At 37.6% G+C, this 23596-nt stretch overlaps 1 protein-coding gene across 2 annotated transcripts in view; it reads left to right on the forward strand.

Moving 5' to 3' along the window:
• The window catches only part of tmem132e (transmembrane protein 132E), a 975100-nt gene that overhangs the window by 809790 nt on the left and 141714 nt on the right, over nt 1–23596 (forward strand). For both annotated transcript variants that reach the window (XM_061898877.1, XM_061898876.1), the window contains exons 3-4: nt 433–573; nt 21417–21609. In XM_061898877.1, coding sequence (XP_061754861.1) covers nt 433–573; nt 21417–21609 — 334 coding nt within the window. The remainder of the gene's footprint in view (nt 1–432; nt 574–21416; nt 21610–23596) is intronic.

Consider the following 23596-nt stretch of genomic DNA (forward strand, 5'->3'; position numbering starts at 1 on the left):
CCGTGGGCAGAGGACTCACTTGCACAGTCGCGCACCTTAAAGGGAACGTTGATAACAAGCAGTTAGTTTCCAATGGGGCTAATTAAACATGACCTAGGAATGTATTTTGGTGGCGTCCAGGAGTCAGTGCTTGTTAACAACATCCTGTAAAAAGCCAGGCGGAGACGAGAAGCGAGCTTTGTAGATTTGATTCCACCCACTCTGACCCGGGCGAGTCGGAGCCTTCTGCTCTTATTTATCTCCCGGCTCCCATCTCCATTCATCTCACTTATTGATTCATCTGCGGAATTGCTTTCGCCATGACGCAATGCGCTGGAGGATGAGGGGGGGGGGGGGGGGGGGTGGCACCCGCCCGCACACGGAGAGGCCGCTCACCTCCGACCCCGGACATAAATCATTTCTTGCAATAAAATTGACTCGTCTTCTTTGCAGGGTGAAGGCCAAGAAAGGGGTGAACCTGATCCAGACCAAGTCGAAGAACGCCCAGTGGAAGGTGGAGTGGGAGGTCCTGTCGGGCGCCAAGCATTCCATCACCACCATCGACGTGAGCAAAAACAGAGGCGTTAAACTAGGGTGAGTCTGGCTAATTTACTCAACTCTGAACGCTCGCCCGAGAGCAGTAATTATGGCAGCTTCTAGGGGAGGGGAAAAAAAACAACAACAACAAAACTTCTCGTCTCATCCATTATTTAGACAACAGCGAGAGGAGATGTTGCAACACCTGTCTTGACACCAAAACATCCGAAATCGTGTCGGTGCAGGGAGCCGAGCATGAAAAAGTAACGTTTATTCATGTTATCTTTACAGCGGAGCCTTGTAAATGTTTAATGACAGCAACAGTTTGACCCTGGGACAGATCAAAGTCATTTTTGTTGTCCCCTCTGGGGAAAATGACGTTTAATTATATCGCTTGAGAGTCACCTACACTTCTCACAGCCCTTACTTTATTCCACTCTTATATTAAAGGGGAACATTATCACAATTTCAAAAGGGTTAAAAACGATAAAAATCAGTTCCCAGTGGCTTGTTTTATTTTTCGAAGTTTTTTTTACATTTTACATCTCCCGGAATATCCCTAAAAAAAGTGCTTGATTTTCGCTATTTGCGATGCGACTATCCATTTCCCTGTGACGTCATACAGTGCTGCCAATACAAACAAACAATGGCGGATACTACAGCAAGATATAGCGACATTAGCTCGGATTCAGACTTGGATTTCAGCGGTTTAAGCGATTCAACAGATTACGCATGTATTGAAACAGATGGTTGGAGTATGGAGGCAGATAGCGAAAACGAAATTGAAGAAGAAACTGAAAATATTGAGCGAATAGCTATTGACGCTATTCGGCCATAGCATGGGTGTACCTAATGAAGTGGCCCATAGCATGGCTGCCTTATTAGCATCGCCGGTAAAATGTGCGGACCAAACAATCTGAACTTTTGCATCTTGTGACACTGGAGCAACTTAAATCCGTCGATTGGTAAGTGTTTGTTTTGCATTAAATGTGGGTATGTAGTTTCAAATGTACATACAGCTAGCGTAAATAGCATGTTAGCATCGATTAGCATAGCATTTTAGCATCGATTAGCTGGCAGTCATGCCGCGACCAAATATGTCTGATTAGCACATAAGTCAACAACATCAACAAAACTCACCTTTGTGATTTCTTTGACTTTATCGTTGCAAATGCATCTGCAGGTTATCCGTACATCTCTCTGCCATGTCTGCCTTAGCATCGCCGGTAAAATGTGCAGACACTCCGGCACTTTCAATGGGGTCTGGCGGCAGATTTCTTGCCACTTTCTCATCTTCGGGCCAGTGGTGCAACTTGAATCCCTCCCTGTTAGTGTTGTTACACCCGACGAGGCATGATGTCTCCAAGGTTTCAAAAAACAGTCGAAAAAACGGAAAATAACAGAGCTGAGACCCGGTGTTTGTAATGTGAAAATCAAAATGGCGACCGTATTACCTCGGTGACGTCACGTTCTGACGTCATCGCTACAAGACCGATAAACAGAAAGGCGTTTAATTCGCCCAAATTCACCCATTTAGAGTTTGGAAATCGGTTAAAAAAATATATGGTCTTTTTTTTGCAACATCAAGGTATATATTGACGCTTACATAGGTCTGGTGATAATGTTCCCCTTTAAGGGATTGCTATGATATGCTGTGATTGACTAATTATCAACCCCAGTTATTATTTTCTAATTTTTATCTCTAACTTCTAGGAATTTACAGTACAAGCCAAAAGTTTGGACACACCTTCTCCTCATTCAATGCGTTTCTTTATTTTCATGACTGTTTGCATTGTAGAATGTCACTGAAGGCTTGTGATGAGGTGGCGACTTGTCCAGGGTGTACGCCGGCTTCTGCCTGAATGCAGCTGAGATAGACTTCAGCGGCCCCCCGCGACCCCAAAAGGGACAAGCGGTAGAAAATGGATGGATTGATTGTCACTGAAGGCATCAAAACTATGACTGAACAGGTGGAGTCATGCACTTCCATAAATATTGATCAATAAATAGTCTTACAGTATTTAATTCGATAATATTTTCCATGCTTTCTAACACGACAAAATTGAACATTAAATTGAAAACAATACTGATAATAACAATTTTATTTTCTCCATTTTTTTCACGGTGCTTTGTGTTGCTACTAAAAATGACCGGATCTACCAAAATAGCACTACTGCTACTCAGAATAATATTAACATAAAAAATGATATTACTTTTGCAGTTTTTTTTTTATTACATGAGCTAATATTGAATATACCGTATTTCCTTGAATTGCCGCCGGGGCGCTAATTAATTTAAATCCTCTTCTCACTCCTACGCTTACCAAAGGCATACGGTAAAAGTAAGCATGCACTAATTATTTTAAAACCTCTTGTCACTCTGGCACTTACTTTTATGCAGTAAAAATGTGAGTGTGATGTAAGCTTAGACCTTAAATCCTACTGAATAGCTCTTAATCTTCTTCCCTTTATGCGATTTCAAATTACCGGTATTGAAATCAGCCTCCTCCATTTTGAAAATGATGACAGTGGAAGTGTCATTCGTGACCTCACGAGTTTGACCAGGCGGTAATACTAAGCATGCACTAATTATTTTGGGAAGCAAGTTTGACCCGGCAGTAATTCAAGGCAGGCGCATACTATATGCCCGGCGGCGATTCAAGGAAATACGGTATACTAAATTTAGCAAAATATGTTTTATTATTTTATTTTATTTTATTTTTAATAAATATAATGTATATAATAAATTTAAGTGTAGTGACAGAACATTACGCCTGATAAAAATTATTAATAATAACTCATTTGTCTTCATTATTTTTAAACATGATGCAATCGAACATATAAGTAAAAACCAAAATTATATTTTTTTTTTCCTTAATTTTTGCAACTAAATATGATCAAATCTAGCAAAATAACAAAACTACTTCTAGTATTGATAGTTACTGTATTTACTTTTTCTAAGTCGCATTTAGCTATGATTCTGCCACCTGTGAAGTGAAAACAATTTCAAGTGACTACCTCTTGAGCAAAGGGTGGCTATTTTGAAGAAACTAGAATATAAAAACACGTGTTCAGTTAATTCACCTTTTTTTTGTTACATATATAACTCCACATGTGTTCATTTGTAGTTTTGATGCCTTCTGTGACAATCTACAATGTAAATAGTTATGAAAATAAAGAAAACACATTGAATGAGAAGGTGTGTCCAAACATTTGGCATGGACTGTACATCTAAAAAGTAGTTGTATTCCTATCCATCTATTTCGTACATTGCATTTCATCATGTTTAGTGGCAGAATCATGGCTATATGCAACTTTAATAAAAAAGTAAATACGGTAACCATCAATAGTAGAAGTAGTTTTGTTATTTTGCTAGATTTGATCATATTTAGTTGCAACATTATGCCTCGATGCAGAAATTAAGGAAAAAACAAAAGTATTATCATTTTTGTTTCAAATTATATGTTCTGTGAGACTTGTGTGGCATAACGATTTGTTCCTCCGAGGATGGGACGGGCAAAAACGCAGCGTAAGGTAAGCAACAAAGTATTTATTAAACTAATAAAAGGCTAAGGAACAAAAATACTGGTGCTAAGCAGAAAGACAAACAAATGGCGCTAGCATGGAAGCTTTGAATACAAACAGAAAAACTAAACTTGGCACAAAGGCACAAAAAAGGGAAAGCAAACCATTAGCATGAGAGCTACAATAAAGTAAAGGCGTAGCCTGTAAGCTAGCGAGAATATACATACAAAGCAGTCGTCACTTGTTGCGCTAAGGCAATTAGAGTCCCAGAAAGAATGAACAGAAAGGTCTGGCTTATATAAGGATTGGTGATTAAGAAAAACAGGTGTGCGGGAACAGAGAGTAGCAGGTGGAACTAATATGTAACCATGGTGACACACTAAACAGGAACTAAGGAGTCAAACGGCGGAGAGAGGTACAAAAATGCAACAAAAACTACAAAATGGAACGATCTGAGCAGCGGATCGCAACATGTTCGATTGTATCATGTTTAAAAATAATGAAAACAAGTTTAAATAGAAAGCAAAACTTTACATTATTTATTTATAATTAGTTATTAACAATAATAATTTTTAGTAGTAATGTTCTTTAACTAGACTTAAATTGTTTAAGGCCGGCAACATAAAAAAATTATTGAATAATGTGAAGATTATTATTTTGCTAGATTTTAGTATATATTCAATAGCGGATCACATAATTGAAAAAAACAACAGAAAATGTTCAATGATTTTGTAAATTATTATTAATATATTAAATTAGTAGTTGTTTTAGTAGTGATATTTTTCTACATCCAATCATATTTAGTAGCAACACGAAGCACCATGCAAAAATGAAGGAGATAATAAAATCTTTATCATTATTTTTTTTAATTTTATGTTCAATTTTGTCGTGTTAACAAGCATGGAAAAAAATATTAAATTAAATACTGTAAGTCTCTTTATTGATCAATATTTATTAATTTCTTAACAATAGTAGTTATTTCACTGGATTTTAATTGATTCACTATCATCAATACTGAGAAAATTGAATAATGTAAGAATTAGTATTGTTATTATTATTATAATTGTGTAAAGTGTTACCACATTTCATTTAGAAAATAAGTAAAATATTGTAAAATGATTGTTGTATTAATATTATTATTAATAGTTGTATTAAGACGATTCATTATTTGCATCACTCATTTCATTTGCAAAGAAATATTGGGAAATGTGTAAAACGGTTACCTCTACTATTTTCAATAGTATCGTTATTGTAAAAAAAAATGTTTACATAAATATATATATATATATATACATGTAAGTGATATACAAATTGTGTTAGATGTAAATATAAACGGAATACAATGATTTGAACATCGTTTTCAACCCATATTCAGTTGAATATGCTACAAAGACAACATATTTGATGTTCAAAGTGATAAACTTATTTTTTTTTTTTTTTGCAAATAATAATTAACTTTAGAATTTGATGCCAGCAACACGTGACAGAGAAGTTGGTTATGGTGACAATAAATACTGATAAAATTGAGGAATGCTCATCAAACACTTATTTGGAACATCCCACTGGTGTGCAGGCTAGTTGGGAACAGGTGGGTGCCATGATTGGGCATAAAAACAGCTTCCCAAACAAAGCTCAGTCTTTCATAAGAAAGGATGGGGCGAGGTACACCCCTCTGTCCACAATTGCGTGAGCAAATAGTCAAACAGTTTAAGAACAATGTTTGTCAAAGTGCAATTGCAAGAAATTACGGTCCATAATATCATCAAAAGGTTCTGAGAATCTGGAGAAATCACTCCACGTAAGCGGCACGGATGGAAACAAACATTGAATGACCGTGACCTTCGATCCCTAAGACGGCACTGTATCAAAAACCGACATCAATCTCCAAAGGATATCACCACATGGGCTCAGCAACACTTCAGAAAACCACTGTCACTAAATACAATTCGTCGCTATATCTGTAAGTGCAAGTTAAAGCTCTACTATGCAAAGCGAAAGCCATTTATCAACAACATCCAGAAACGCCGCCGGCTTCTCTAGGCCCGAGATCATCAAAGATGGACTGATGCAAAGTGGAAAAGTATTCTGTGGTCTGACGAGTCCACATTTCAAATTGTTTTTGGAAATATTGGACATCCGGGTCATCCGGACCAAAGGGGAAGCGAACCACCCAGACTGTTATCGACGCAAAGTTCAAAAGCCAGCATCTGTGATGGTATGGGGGTGCATTAGTGCCCAAGGCATGGGTAACTTACACATCTGTGAAGGCACCATTAATGCTGAAAGGTACATACTTTGACGTTTGGCTGGCAAGGTAATGCGGAGGCGTTCTTTCAAGATGCAGATCGGGCTCGGACACAGCGTAAGGTAAGAAATAATGATTTTTTCAAACTTTAGAACAGACTATCAACAGAAAACTTGCACCAGGCACAAAAGACAAAACAAAGAGCTAGCATGGGAGCTAGAAAACGCGAAAGGTATAGCGTGGAAGCTATCAAGTACGGATATCAGAATCAGAGTACCAAAGTCGTCACTTATGTGAAACAAACTACAAAGCGAGGACGAGAGAACAAAGGAGGCAGGCTTAAATCAGGATGGTAATCAACAAACACAGGTGCGCGTCAGGAAACAAGTAGCAAGTGGAACAATTCAGAAACTATGGTAACAGAACAAACAAAGAAGTGCAGAAACAAACTCAAAAATCCCACTAATATATGATCCGGGCAGCGGATCATAACACATACAGCTTTTTGAACAACATATGCTGCCATCTAAGCGCAGTCTTTTTCATGGACGCCCAACCTTATTTCAGCAAGACAACGCCGAGCCACATTCAGCACGTGTTACATCAGCGTGGCTTCGTAAAAAAAGAGTGCGGGTACTTCCCTGGCCCACCTGCAGTCCAGACCTGTCTCCCATCAAAAATGTGTGGCGTAAAATACGACAGCGGAGACCCCGGGCTGTTGAACGACTGAAGCTCTACATAAAACAAGAATGGGAAAGAATTACACTTTCAAAGCTTAAACAATTAGTTTCCTCAGTTCCCAAACGTTTATTGAGTGTTGTTAAAAGAAAAGGTGATGTAACACAGTGGTGAACATGCCCGTTCCCAACTACTTTGGCACGTGTTGCAGCCATGATATTCTAAGTTAATTATTATTTACAAAAAACAAATAAAGTTTATGAGTTTGAACATAAAATATCTTGTCTTTGTAGTGCATTCAATTGAATATGGGTTGAAAAGGATTTGCAAATCATTGTATTCTGTTTATATTTACGTCTAACACAATTTCCAAACTCATATGGAAACGAGGTTTGCAGAAAACAAATTCAAATACAGTCAATTAATAGTTCCATTATGGAATCCTGCATTGAATTATTCAGCCTTTCAGTAATGACCTTGTTGGGTGTTAGCTGTTCTGACGTTATTATTAATATGTAACAGCCATTGACCAAAATCAATAATGTATTGGCCTACAGCGGGGATTTGTATAAAAAAAAAATAAAAAAAAGGTCAAGAAAGAAAAATGATGCTGAACTCCATGGCTGCTGACTAAAGTGTGATGTGATGAAGAGTAAAAATAGAATAATGAGGAGAGTGATGAAGAGATCTGCAATGTTCTCCCCTTTGGTGCTCAGTGGTAATCAGCAATGAGAAGCTCTCGTGCTACCTTCTTCCTGGGAGGTTAAATGTAGGACACGAAGACGTAGAAATTATTGGAATTTAAGAGGGCACTTAGGAGAAACATTGCCGTAGGATTTTGTGTATTTTTTATTTATTTTTCTTGGCGGGTAGTATGGACTATTAAAGGATACAAGTTATGTGCTTACGTTCCTCCATAACACCTGAAGCTTTCCTCGTAAAGTCTACTCAAGCATGGAAGCGGGGAGAAAAATGTGTTTCTGTTGGAGAGTGCCTCGTAAAACAAAAATGGCTCAGTCGGTACGCAGCAGCTGAAGCGTAGAAATTAAAACTATTATTATTGTACTTTAATGTGTGGTTTTGTCAGGACAAATCCATTCACCGCAAAGAACAATGGTGACGAATGACACATGAAAAACGACTGTTATTAGTACAACAATAAAATACATTATAAATTATTTCAATAATAACATTTTTCCTTTTGTATATTTTTACTATGTTTTTTTAAGGGTTGAGTTATGGTGTTGCTGAAATCCCAAAGGTCACTGTGAACATACATTTGTTTATTTGTCAGGAGTCTAATGCTGTGGTTATCAAATGGGGGTATGTGTACCCCTGGGGGTATTTGAAGGTATGCCAAGGGGTACGTGAGATTTTTTTTTAATATTCTAAAAATAGTAACAATTCAAAAATCCTTTATAAATATATTTATTGAATAATACTTCGACAAAATATGAATGTAAGTTCATAAACTGTGGAAAGAAATGCAACAATGCAATATTCGGTGTTGACAGCTAGATTTTTTGTGGACATGTTCCATAAATATTGATGTTAAAGATTTGTTTAGAATGTTTAGAATTAAGTTGATGAATCCAGATGGATCTCTATTACAATCCCCAAAGAGGGCACTTTAAGTTGATGATTACTTCTATGTGTAGAAATCTTTATTTATAATTGAATCACTTCTTTATTTTTCAACAAGTTTTCAGTTATTTTTATACATGTTTTTCCAAATAGTTCAAGAAAGACCACTACTAATGAGCAATATTTTCCACTGTTATACAATTTAATAAATCAGAAACTGATGACATGGTGCTGTATTTTACTCCTTTATCTCTTTTTTTGTCATCACTTGTTTACGAGCAGAGGAGCATGTTCGGCAGAGCACAATCACAGAGTACTTACAGGCAGACACAGTGTGTAGACCATGGTTGTCAAACTCATTTTAGCTCAGGGGCCGCATGGAAGAAAATCTATTCCCAAATGGGCCGGAAGGGTAAAATCATGGCATGATAACTTAAAAATAAAGACAATTCCAGGTTGTTTTCTTTCTTTTACTTTGGCCAAAAATAGAACGAGCACATTATTAAAACGTACAAATCACGAATAATCGTCTGGACAAAACACTTCAAGTTTGTCGAAAATTCTGGGGAAATTGGTACAGTTTCAGAAACACAATGATCATAGACTTCGTCTCAGTGTATCTACAAAGCCATGATTAAACTTTAAGTCACAGCCTTTCTGGGATTGAAGGTAAAAAACAATTCAAAGGGTTAAGTCCACTTTTCTCGTGTTGACAAGGGACATTTTGGGGCAACGAGGCTGTTCGAAGCAGGCTTTAGGTTTCATGTGGGTCATGTGTGTACCTCTTGTTTTGCCCCGGTATACACCGTGTTTGCCTAACAGAATTGCTATTGTGACATTCAATGGATACATTTAGAACAGCAGTTTATTTCGTGGAAAAAAAAAAGCAGCTCATTTTAATATTTGGCAGATTCATCACGCGGGCCGGATAAAACCTGTTCAGGGGTCTGATCCGGCCCGCGGGCCGTACGTTTGACACCCCTGGGGTGGACAGAAAAGGGAGAATGGATGCATTTTAGCTTAAAACCCAACGATAAATGTGAAGTTATAACACTGAAATGCCCTCAGGAAGAGGTGCTTTAAAACATGGCTAGCTAGCTAGCTAGCGGCTAAAGTCCATCAGCAGTCTGCAGTTTTTTATCTTTTTTTAAATCACTAATCCTCGTCTCCAGGACGACGAATAAAGTGAGTTTCTTACAAGTATCATCCCTGCAGGACGAGGAATAGCTAAACATGCTTCACAACACACCGTAACTAACCCGCGTCAAAATGTAACCAAATGCCATGGGTGGATCTACACCTAACATCCACTGTAATGATACCAAGTACAGGAACAGATTTAGTCGATACTATTATGATTACATCATACTTGCCAACCCTCCCGGATTTTCCGTGAGACTGCCGAAATTCAGTGCCTCTCCCGAAAACCTCCCGGTACAAATTTTCTTCCGAAAATCTCCCAAAATTCAGGCGGAGCTGGAGGGAGCGTGGCCTCCAGCTCCATGCGGACCTGAGTGACGTGTAGACAGCCTGTTTTCACATCCGCTCTCCCACAATATAAACAGCGAGCCTGCCCAATGACGTTATAACTGTAGAAGGATCGAGGGCGAGTTCTTGTGTTTTTTATGTGGGTTTATTGTTAGGCAGTTTCATTAACGTCCTCCCAGCGCAGTAACAACACACCACAACAGCAGTCACGTTTTCGTCTACTGTAAAGAAGTTTGTCTGCCGTAAACACCAATGTTGTGACACTCTTAAACGGGACAATACTGCCATCTACTGAATTCGGAGGTCTCAAGGTTGGCAAGTATGGAAAGAAGACTCTTTCTCAAAATGTTCTTAACTCCTGTTTCCAATGCACACATTGGAAATGGAATCGTGCGGTGGTCAAAGCCCTAATGCACTGTATACCAACGTCTTTCCCCTTATGTCTTGTGTTTGCCCACTCAGGGCGGACGTCGCTAACCACTCGGGAGCGTCCACTCGGCCTTCGTTCGCCGCCGTCTGCTTTGATCCCGCCAACTCGCCCAGTTAATCTGTGGGAACAAGTCTGATCAAAGAATCCCATCCTCCCTCTTGAGGAAGCGTGGCGTCATTAACCTCACAGGAACAAGTCTCCCCTCCCTTCTCTAGACCAAATGCCCCCTCTTTACCTTGTACCTTCATCTCATATATCTAAGTGCTGCTTTCAAGTCCCCCCCCCGAAACAACAACTTCTTCAATCACGTCATGTTTTTTTGTTTTTTTCTCCCCTCCTGGCGTTGACATTAATTAGATAAAACGTATAGAACACCGTATTTAGTGGAGAAGGTCACAGTAATCCCGTCGAGATCGAGCAATCGCTTAATTTTCCGTGGAGATGCCTGGGATGTAAAGCAGACCCCAAAGCGAGGCGTCAGTGGGAGGATGTGATATTTTCATCAAATCTTTAGGATCATATCACAGGATTGGCGTCAAAATGTCAAGTAAGGCTTATTACGCCCCGGCTGGAAAAAAATTTAGTTTTTGGTTAACTTGGCGGAAGAAGAAGAGTAGTCCTGTTGTCCCGACACCAATATTTTGTTTTCGATACTTTTTAAAATAAAGTCAACCACAAAAAGTCATTATTGAGTTTATTTAACAGAAAATCTTACCAAAAATTAAACATACGCTTATTATTGCAATCAATTCTTGGGGTTAGGATTGAATTTAGAATCGATTCTCAACTCACAACAATTCTTTCTTTCAAAATCCATACTTTTTAATAACACTTGGTGCCAGTTCTATGATTATCTACATCCCTCTATAACAGGGGTCGGCAACCTTTACCACTCAAAGAGCCATTTTGACCCGTTTCACAAATTAAAGAAGACAAAGCGAGTCGCAATCATTCTCGCGAATATCTGCTGGTGGTCACCCATATAACAGTAATAAGGGTGTGCCATGAAGCCATTGCCTTTGACGCCTTCTACAACATGTGCAGACAGCTTGCGAGCACAGTAACATGTTGTATGTGGCTTCCGCAGATACACGTACACGACTACAAGGCATACTGGGTGACACAGAGTACACTGAAGGTTGTGATATAAACAATTTTAACACTCTTACTAATATGCACCACACTGTGAACCCAGACCAAACAAGAATGAAAAACACATTTCTGGAGAACATCCGCACTGTAACACATTATAAACGCAACATAACATTTACCCAGAATGCTGTGCATCCATGACTCGTTCAGGTTATAAACAAAACCCGCCCTCCACCCCTTCCGTGCGTCGGTTGAGGTGGGCGGGGGTGTATAATATAGTCAGGGAGAGTCATGGATGCAAAGGATGCATGGATGATTTGGTATAAAAGCAGCTTCCATGAATTGCTCAGTCATTCACCAACTTCAAATTCACCACTTTGTGAACAAATGCGTAAACAAAATACTGATGTTGGAGATTTCTTTTTATGCGTAAACAAAATACTGATGTTGGAGATTTCTTTTTTTGTGAAGAAATGTTTAGAATTAAGTTCATGAACCCAGATGGATCCCTGTTACAATCCCCAAAGAGGAGCTATGTGTAGAAATCTTTATTTATAATTGAATCACTTGTTTATTTTTCAACAAGTTTTTAGTTATTTGTATATGTTTTTTTCTAAAAAGTTCAAGAAAATGAACAATATTTGGCACTGTTATACAATTTAATAAATAAAAAACTGATGATATAGTGCTGTATTTTACTTCTTTATCTCTTTTATTCAACCAAAAATTATTTGCTCTGATTAGGGGGTACTTGAATTAAAAAAATGTTCACAGGGGGTACATCGCTGAAAAAAGTTTGAGAACCTCTGTATTAGTGTACCAAGACAAACAAAAAGTGATGAAAAGTACCATCTATCCATTTTCTACTGCTTGTCCCACAATCAATGAAATAGTCAATAGTCAATAACAACAGTTATGGCATTAGGTACGATCTAGAACAGCGGTCACCAACCTTTTTGAAACTTAGAGCTACTTCTTGGGTACTGATTAATGCGAACGGCTACCAGTTTGATACGCACTTAAATAAATTACCAGAAATATCCAATTTGCTCAATTTACCTTTAGTAAATACATCTATATATATAAAAAATGGGTATTTCTGTCTGTCATTCCGTCGCACATTTTTTTTCCTTTTACGGAAGGTTTTTTGTAGAGGATAAATGATGAAAAAAACACTTAATTAAACGGTTTATAAGAGAAGAAAACACGAATAAAAAGAACAATTAATTTTGAAACATAGTTTATCTTCAATTTCGAATCTTTGAAATTCAAAATTCAACCTAAAAAATTTAAGAGAAAGTCTAGCTAATTCGAATCTTTTTGAAAAAATTAAAAAAAATTTTTTATGGAACATCATTAGTAATTTTTCCTGATTAAGATTAATTTTAGAATTTTGATGACATGTTTTAAATAAGTTAAAATCCAATCTGCACTTTGTTAGAATATATAACAAATTGGACCAAGCTATATTTCTAACAAAGAAAAATCATTATTTCTTCTATATTTTCCAGAACAAAAATTCTAAAAGAAACTCAAAAGACTTTGAAATAAGATTTAAATTTGATTCTACAGTTTTTGTAGATTTGCCAGAATTTTTTTAAAAATTTTAATCATAATAAGTTTGAAGAAATATTTCACAAATATTCTTCGTCGAAATAACAGAAGCTAAAATGAAGAATTTAATTAAAATATATTTATTATTCTTTACAATAAAAAAAAAATGTACTTCAACATTGATTTAAATTGTCAGGAAAGAAGAGGAAGGAATTTAAAAGGTAAAAAGGTATATGTGTTTAAAAATCCTAAAATAATTTTTAAGGTTGTATTTTTTCTCTAAAATTGTCTTTCTGAAAGTAATAAGACGCAAAGTAAAAAAAATTTATGAATTTATTTAAACAAGTGAAGACCAAGTCTTTAAGATATTTTCTTGGATTTTCAAATTCTATTTGAGTTTTGTCTCTCTTAGAATTAAAAATATCGAGCAAAGCGAGACCAGCTTGCTAGTAAATAAATAAAATTTAAAAAATAGAGGCAGCTCAATGGTAAGTGCTGCTATTTGAGCTATTTTTAGAACAGGCCAGCGGGCGACTCATCTGGTCCTTACGGGCGACCTGGTGTCCGCGGGCACTGCGTTGGTGACCCCTGATCTAGAATAATCACTTTCCGAAATACTTCTCCTCTTAGTCTATTCTTAAAACCCACTATGCTGGTGATTGATAGCAGATATTGTGGAAGTGGATTCCAGTAAGTGATTGCCTTATACATAACAGTCTATTTCAAAACATCAGTTTTGTGTTTAAGACGGGTGAGAGCACCTCTTAGGGCTCCAGCCTGGTACCATAGTTGTGACTTTCACCAGCAAGCAGCAGCTGAGAATACAGATCTGAAGGTTTATGGTATGTAACTAGTGCAGCATGGAAGTGCACAGGAAGCAGGAGAATGTTAAATAACCATTCTTGATAGCAAACAAAACATTTATGAAGAATCAGCATCGAGAAGCAGGTGACACTAAGACTACAAACCCTCTTGATTAGCGATCAGGGACAGTTGAGTCCGCTGACTGCCCATCAAGAGCAGGTGAGGGAGACAGCATTTAGGGGCAGGGATAAAGTCACTGCATGACAACACAACAGGAAATAGATAATTTTAATATATAGTGCTGGACAGGAAGTAAACACAGGAAAACGGGCGGTATAGCTCGGTTGGTAGAGTGGCTGTGCCAGCAACTTGAGGGTTGCAGGTTCGATCCCCACTTCCGCCATCTTAGTCACTGCCGTTGTGTCCTTGGGTGAGACACTTAACCCACCTGCTCCCACTGCCACCCACACTGATTTAAATGTAACTTACTGTAGCTAATGGGTTTCACTATGTAAAGCGCTTTGAGTCACTAGAGAAAAAGCGCTATATAAATACAATTCACTACACACTTATTCACAAAACACAAATGACTAGGCTGTCAGGAGCAATCCTGACAAAGAGTTTTGTGAAACCATATTAGGCTTGCAGCTACAAGTCATAAATCCTCCCAGGAGCCTGCGACCTCTGCAGTGGATATTTGTGTTTTGCATTACAGGGCTATTTCTTCCTGACATTTGCAAAAGAAACTGCAAAACTGGTTCCTCTTGATTTTTGACAAGATTAGCTTCGAAGCTGCTCGCCCGGCGCGGCACAGTAACTAGCACACAGACAAAACCCAAAACCAGTGAAGTTGTCACGTTGTATAAATGGTAAATAAAAACAGAACGCAATGATTTGCTAATCCTTTTCAACCTATATTCAATTGAATAGACTGCAAAGACAAGATACTTAACGTTTGAACTGGAAGACTGTTATTTTTTGCAAATATTAGCTCATTTGGAATTTGATGCCTGAAACATGTTTAGAAAAAGCTGGCACAAGTGGCAAAAAGACTGAGAAAGTTGAGGAATGCTCATCAAACACTTTTTTGGAACATCCCTCAGGTGTGCAGGCTAATTGGGAACAGGCGGGTGCCATGATTTGGTATAAAAGCAGCTTCCATGAATTGCTCAGTCATTCACCAACCTCAAATTTACCAGTTTGTGAACAAATGCGTGAGCAAATTGTTTTAGAACAACATTTCTCAACCAGCTATTGCAAGTAATTTAGGGATTCCACCATCTACCATCCGTAAAATCATCAAAAGGCTCAGAGAATCTGGAGAAGTCACTGCACGTAAGTGATGATATTACGGACCTTGGATTCCTCAGGCGGTACATGAAAGGGCATTTTATGACTTTTCTTAATTTGATTACATGATATGCTATGACTTTATTGTCTTGAATGTATTGCATGATTTTTGTATCCCTTTAATTTAGGTAGCCAAGGACTGCAGATGGAAATGAGCTATTTAGCTTTAATCTGGTACAGAACATATCTGTCTTTGAGCTTAATGTTTCTGTGCATTGTCAAATAAAGACTAAACTACTGCATCAAAAACCGACATCAGTGTGTAAAGGATATCACCACTTGGGCTCAGGAACACTCCAGAAAACCACTGTCAGTAACTACAGTTTGTCACTACATTTGTAAGTGGAAGTTAAAACTGCACTATGCAAAGACAAAGCCATTAATCAACAACACCCAGAAACGTGCTAGGTTCATCTAAGATGAACTGATTAAAAGCGGAAACGTGTTATGTGGTCTGACGAGTCCACAGTTGAAATTGTGGTTTCCAAGCAACATCTTTTTCATGGACACTCCTGCATATATCATCAAAGCCACGTGTTACAACAGCGTGGCTTCATAGTAAAATAGTGCGGATACTAGACTTTGTTCTGTGGTCCGACTAGTCCACATTTCAAATTGTTTTTGGAAACCAGATGTCGTGTCTTCCGGAACAAAGAGGAAAAACCATCCGGACTGTTATAGGTGAAAAGTACAAAAGTCAGCATCTGTGATGGTATGGGGGTGTACTAGTGCACAAGGCATGGGTAAATTACACATCTGTGAAGTTATTTTTTGTGCTACGTCAGGATTCGGCTCAAGAAAAATTCATATTTTCATCAAACAATGATGATACAAACGTTTGTAGGTAGCCATGGACTGCAGATGGAAATTTGCTATTTAGCTATGATCTGGTGCGGAACATAGCTGTCTTTGAGCTTAATGTTTCTGCATTGTCCCTTCAAATAAAGACTAAACTACTGCATCAAAAACTGACATCAGTGTGTAAAGGATATCACCACATGGGCTCAGGAACACTCCAGAAAACCACTGTCAGTAACTACAGTTCGTCACTACATTTGTAAGTGCAAGTTAAAACTGTACTATGCAAAGACAAAGCCATTAATCAACAACATTCAGAAACGCCGCTGGCTTCGCTGGGCCCGAGCTCATCTAAGATGAAATGATGCAAAGTGGAAACGTGTTATGTGGTCTGACGAGTCCACAGTTCAAATTGTGGTTTCCAAGCAACGTATATTTCATGGACGCCCCTGCTTATATCAGCAAGACAATGCCAAGCCACGAGTTACAACAGTGTGGCTTCATAGTAAAAGAGTGCGGGTACTAGACTTTGTTCTGTGGTCCGACGAGTCTACATTTCAAATTGTTTTTGGAAACTGGATGTCGTGTCTTCCGGAACAAAGAGGAAAACCATCCGGACTGTTATAGGTGCAAAGTTCAAAAGCCAGCGTCTGTGATGCTATGGGGGTGTACTAGTGCCAAAGAAATGGGTAACTTACACATCTGTGAAGTTATTTTTTGTGCTATGTCAGGATTCGGCTCAAGAAAAATTCATATTTTCATCAAACAATGATGATACAAACGTTTGTAGGTAGCCAGGGAATGCAGATGGAAATTAGCTATTTAGCTATAATCTTGTACAGAACATATCTGTCTTTGAGTTTAATGTTTCTGTGCATTGTCCCTTCAAATAAAGACTAAATAAAGACTAAACTACTGCATCAAAAACCGACATCAGTGTGTAAAGGATATCACCAAATGGGCTCAGGAAAACGCCAGAAAACCACTGTCAGTAACTACAGTTCGTCACTACACATGTAAGTGCAAGTTAAAACTTTATTATGCAAAGACAAAGCCATTAATCAACAACACTTAGAAACGCCGCTGGCTTCGCTGGGCCCGAGCTCATCTAAGATGAACTGATGCAAAGCGTAAACGTGTTATGTGGTCTGACGAGTCCATAGTTCAAATTGTGGTTTCCAAGTAACGTCTATTTCATGGACGCCCCTGCTTATATCAGCAAGACAATGCAATACCAGATATTACAACAGCGTGGCTTCATAGTAAAACAGTGCGGGTACTAGACTTTGTTCTGTGGTCCGACGAGTCCACATTTCAAATTGTTTTTGGAAACCGGATGTCCTGTCTTCCGGAACAAAGAGGAAAACCATCCGAACAGTTACAGGGGCAAAGTTCAAAAGCCAGCGTCTGATGCTATGGGGGTGTACTAGTGCTCAAGGCAATGGGTAACTTACACATCCATCCATCCATCCATTTTCTACCGCTTATTCCCTTTCGGGGTCGCGGGGGGCGGTGGCGCCTATCTCAGCTACAATCGGGCGGAAGGCGGGATACACCCTGGACAAGTCGCCACCTCATCGCAGGGCCAACACAGATAGACAGACAACATTCACACTCACACACTAGGGCCAATTTAGTGTTGCCAATCAACCTATCCCCAGGTGCATGTCTTTGGAAGTGGGAGGAAGCCGGAGTACCCGGAGGGAACCCACGCATTCACGAGGAGAACATGCAAACTCCACACAGAAAGATCCCGAGCCTGGATTTGAACCCAGGACTGCAGGACCTTCGTATTGTGAGGCAGACGCACTAACCCCTCTGCCACATCTGCGAAGTTATTTTTTGTGCTACGTCAGGATTCGGCTAAGGAAAAAATCATATTTTCATCAGACAATGATGATACAATACACTTGAAAAACATGAAACAGTAGTTTTTCAGCGTCATGTTATGTTTTATTACACCTTATCCATGTGACAGTCATCAACAGTATCGGAGGGTGGGTCGCCGGGCCCCTGCAGCCGTGATTGATGACACGTTCCTCGCCATCTGTTTGCTTTCACGAATGTCCCCGAGAGGAACCTTTCTTCGGCTCCTCGACGTTTTTCATTAAAAGGCGCTCACACTCAACGTTCTGCGTGACGGACGCGAGTTAAAGTCGAGGTTCGGAGTGGTTTTATTTGCCGTTTTTTTTCTTTTTTTCTGTGTAGACAGTAAGCGTGTTCTTTAAGTCTCTTATCAATCTCGAACCACTTTTCAAGGGTGTCTGATAGAACAAAAAAAAAAACAACAATCGATTGTCGGGAAGAAAACGGGCAGCAATTATTTGCAAAGTGAGAGGCAGAATGAAATTTGCAATCTCCTCGACTGCGAGCCGTTAAAAGGCAAAAGAAGGAGTCTCGGCGAGATTAAGGGGCAGTGATTGTTTATTGACAAGACGCGCATGAGCGCCGCTGATGAATTCTCCACTTGTTTAATAACGCGCCTTCAAAGTAAGTGCCGTTAGAAAAGAGTGTCAATCTTTATTAGCGTTCGGCGCTAGAAAGTCACAATGCTTTTTACATTTTTATCGGACAAGACGTCCGACGTAGTAATTTGAGTAACACAGTGTAACCACTCGGGGTGTTTTTTTGTTTTTTTTAAATGAACCACGATTTTTACCTGAACCGATTCTTAATCAACTAAAAAAAGAAAATAGCAATTTTTTAAAATGTATTTATTTATTTGTGTTTTAAATCTGTCCTGTCCAGCTACTCAGACAAATCATATACAAACATGGTCAAAAGTTTAAATACACTTGTAAAGAACATAATGTCATGGCTGTCCTGAGTTTCCAATCATTTCTACAACTCTTATTTTTTTGTGATAGAGTGATTGGAGCACATACTTGTTGGTCACAAAAAACTCTCATGAAGTTTGCTTCTTTTATGAATTTATTATGGGTCTACTGTAAATGTGAGCAAATCGACTGGGTCAAAAGTATACATACAGCTAGGGGTGTAACGGTATGTGTATTTGTATTGAACCGTTTCGGTACGGGGGTTCCGAACAAGTTCCACACGAACATATGAAGTAGCCGCCTATTCTAAAGTCTTAACAAGCTGCTCCGCTCCGTTCTGCCTCTGTCTCCTGCACAGCACCCAGCATTGTCCCACCCACACAACCATCTGATTGGTTACAACAGTAGCGATAACAAGCCAATCAGCAGTGCCTATTCAGAGCGCATCTAGTCAGCGCTTCAGCGTCGAGCAGATAGGCGTTTAGCAGGTGAGCAACAGACTCTCCCCAAATTATACTGAACACTTCCAAGTCAACTACTTTCTAAACATCACTATGAGCCCGTTGACCTTCTAGAAACAAACTCACAGTCACTCGCAGTCCTGGCTTTAGGTGAAGGCTAGTTAGCTTTTAGCTCATTTTGCGGTTTGTGTGTGTGTGTGTGTGTGTGTGTGTGTGTGTGTGTGTGTGTGTGTGTGTGTGTGTGTGTGTGTGTGTGTTACGGACAGTGTTGATTGAGGTGTGTTGAAGCAGCAAAAAAGGACATTATGTTAAATGAAGAGTGTCTGTCTCTGATAGTGTATATGATAATGTAAGTGCATCATAAAGCCTAACTTGGTCCAATTTGTTATATATTCTAACAAAATGCCGATTGGATTTTAACCTATTCAAAACATGTCATCAAAATTCTGAAATTAATCTTAATCAGGAAAAATTACTAATGATGTTCCATTGATTTTTTTTTTTTTTTTTTCAAAAAGATTCGAATTAGCTAGTTTTTCTCTTCATTTTTTTCGGTTGAATTTTGAATTCTCAAGAGTCGAAATTGAAGATAGACTATGTTTCAAAATAAAATTGTAATTTTTTTCCTGTTTTCTCCTCTTTTAAACCGTTCAATTAAGTGTTTTTTTCATCATTTATATTATCTACAAAAAACCTTCTGTAAAAGAAAAAAAAATGTTTGATGGAATTACAGACAGAGATACCCATTTTTTCATATATACATACATACATATATATATATATATATATATATATATATATATATATATATATATATATATATATATATATATATATATATATATATTAGGGATGTTGGAAAAAATCGATTCGAATACGAATCGAATCGAATGCGTTGTGCGATTCAGAATCGATTCTCATTTTTTTTAAAAACGATTTAAAATGTTTTTTTTTGTTTGTTTTATTAATCCAACAAACCACTACACAGCAATACCATAACAATGCAATCCAATTCCAAAACCAAACCTGACCCAGCAACACTCAGAACTGCAATAAACAGAGCACTTGAGGAGACACAAACACGACACAAAACAAGCCTAAAGTAGTGAAACAAAAATGAATATTATCAACAACAGTATTAATATTAGTTATCATTTCAGCATAGCAGTGATTAAAAATCCCTCATTGACATTATCATTAGACATTTATAAAAATAAAAAAAAGAACGATAGTGTCACAGTGGCTTACACTTGCATCGCATCTCATAAGCTTGACAACACACTGTGTCCAATGTTTTCACAAAGATAAAATAAGTCATATTTTTGTTTTTTTTAATAGTTTAAAAAAATGTACATTATTGCAATCAGTTGATAAAACGTTGTCCTTTACAATTATAAAACCTTTAAAAAAAAAAAACCAACTACTCTGCTAGCATGTCAGCAGACTGGGGTAGATCCTGCTGAAATCCTATGTATTGAATGAATACAGAATCGTTTTGAGTCGGAAAAATATTGTTTTTGAATCGAGAATCGAATAGAATCGAATCGAAAAAATCGATATATTATCGAATCGTGACCCCAAGAATCGATATTGAATCGAATCGTGGGACACCCAAAGATTCACAGCCCTAATATATATATATATATATATATATATATATATATATATATATATATATATATATATATATGTTTATGTATATATATATGTATATATATATATATATATATATATATATATATATATGTATATGTATATATATATGTATATATATATATATATATATATATATATATTGAAGGTAAATTGAGCAAATTGGCTATTTCTGGCAATTTATTTGAGTCTGTATCAAACTGGTAGCCTTTCGCATTAATCAGTACCCAAGAAGTAGCTCTTGGTTTCAAAAAGGTTGGTGACCCCTTCCCTACAGAAACATTATTAAAACAACAAATATTTTTCACCATTCTTTTACCATTTTTGAAAGAGCTCCAGGCAGCCACTAGGGCGGTGCTAAAGAGCCGCACTGGATGGAGCCACAGTTGTACCACAATTTGAGAATTCCTTTGACTATTTCTTATCAGAATGTTCTGATGAGGGTTTGGTTTTTTTTTTTAGGGACCTTTTGGGGAACGCCGAGGTGATGCAGTTGGACTTCGAGATGGAGAACTTCACCAGCCTGTCGGTGACCAGACGCATCAACTGGAACATCGACTACAAGGGCCAGAGTCCGCCAAGCGAGTCGGAGAAGGTGGTGACCGAGTTGACGGTCGTGCAACGGGACATCCAGGCCATCCTCCCTCTGGCCATGGTGAGAACCCTCAGACAATTTACTAGTTATTTCCTTGGTTAGGAATAAATAAACGTTATTTTTGATGCTGCACAGACATTTGAGCTAGTTACCAGCTTGACTTGTAGCTACATACATGCTGTCTAGTTAGCCAGCTAGCTAGTTTGTTAGCCTAATCAATATATGGAAATACTGATTAAAAAAATAATAAGATAGATAAACTGAAAATTGGAAAGATTAAAAAGCTAGATAAATGTCTTGTTTTGTCAGTAAATGGATGCTGTCAATGTAGCTAGCTTGCTTGCTTGCTAGCTTGTCTTAACATAAAGTCCAATAGAATGATTGTCCTTTTAAAAGTATAACTGTTTGTTTGCAGAATATATACTTAAATTATACAAACAATATTTAATAATACATACAAATGATACTAAATAACAACAGTGCTAAATAAGTCCACACGAACACGGATACTTTAGTACCGTTACCGGTAGTAAAATGTATTTTTAATATTTTCGATAGTTTTCGATACTTTTTTAAATAAGGAGGACCACATTATTTTAACAAAAAAATCTTAAGAGACATAATGTATTAAGCAAAGCAATCAAACAATGTACTAATATGATCGATCCACTTCAAGAAACTCTTCAAAACTGGAAGTGTTTACAAAGTACAAAAAAGAAGAACCATGATAAACATTCTGATTTTATTCACCCATTCATTCTTTCATTCTCAAAATAATCTTACTTATCTCATCGTATGGAATAAAACTTACTTCACCGATTATTCATTTATTTATTTTTATTGTGATTACTTATGGAGTATATTGTGAATACATTGAGAACAGGAAGTGAACAATAGTTTTAGCAACTGTTATGTAAAAGAAAAGGGGTAGGTTTTAATAAGCTCTGCTTCTTCCTACTCCTTTTCGAACATGTTGAAAAGAGAAACTGGAAATTGCATGTTCGAAATAAACTCAAACTCAACTCAACATTAAACACGTTTCTTATTGCAATCGAAAAACAATTGTGTCTTTAAATAAAATAGTGAACATACTAGTCAACTTGTCTTTATTAGTAAGTAAGCAAACAAAGGCTCCTAATTTGTCTGCTGACATTTGCAGTAACATATTGTGTTTTTTATCAGTCTATTTTGTCAAAATGGTGAGAGACAAGCTGTAAAAAATAATTTTTAATCCACTTGTTCATTTACTGTTAATATCTGCTTACTTTCTCTTTTAATATGTTCTGTCCACACTTCTTAATATGTAATAATCACTTATTCTTCTGTAGTGTGGATGCTTTACATTAGTTTTGGAGGATACCACAAATTTAAGTATCGAGCCGATACCAAGTAGTTACATGATCACATACACTGGTCATATTCAAAGTCCTCATGTGTCCAGAGACTTATTTCCTGAGTTTATAAACATAATATGATTTTTTTTTTTTTAAATGAAAAAAGATTTTGTGACAATAAAAAATGTTGATTTAATCATAGTAGTATTGACTAGATACCCTATTGTACTTGGTATCATTACAGTGGATATCAGGTGTAGATCCTCCCATGGCATTTGTTTACATCCAGGGGTGCCAACTTGCTGTTAGCAGTTAGCTATCGTATCCTCCTACGGTGTGTAGTGAAGCATGTTTAGCTATTCCTCCTCCTGCAGGGATGATACTTGTAATAAACATACTTTATTCATCGTCAAGGAGGCGAGGATTAGTTATTTAGAAGTAGCTAAATCACTGCCGACTCCGGATGGACGTTCGCCGCTAGCTAGCTAGCCATGTCTTAAAGCACCTCTTCCTAAGAGCCTTTCAGTGTTATAACTTCACCTTTATCTTTAATTTTTAAGCCAAAATGCGTCCGTTCTCCCTTTTCTTTCTACACACTGTCTTCTTTTAAGTACTCTGTGATTGTGCGCTGCCAAACATGCTCCTCTGTTGCAAAACCAGCAATGTCACGACGTATATAAAAAAAAAGTACCGGTATTTTTCAGAGACAGTGT

Source organism: Nerophis ophidion, linkage group LG04, assembly GCF_033978795.1.
Source record: "Nerophis ophidion isolate RoL-2023_Sa linkage group LG04, RoL_Noph_v1.0, whole genome shotgun sequence".
Taxonomy (NCBI): Eukaryota; Metazoa; Chordata; class Actinopteri; order Syngnathiformes; family Syngnathidae; genus Nerophis; species Nerophis ophidion.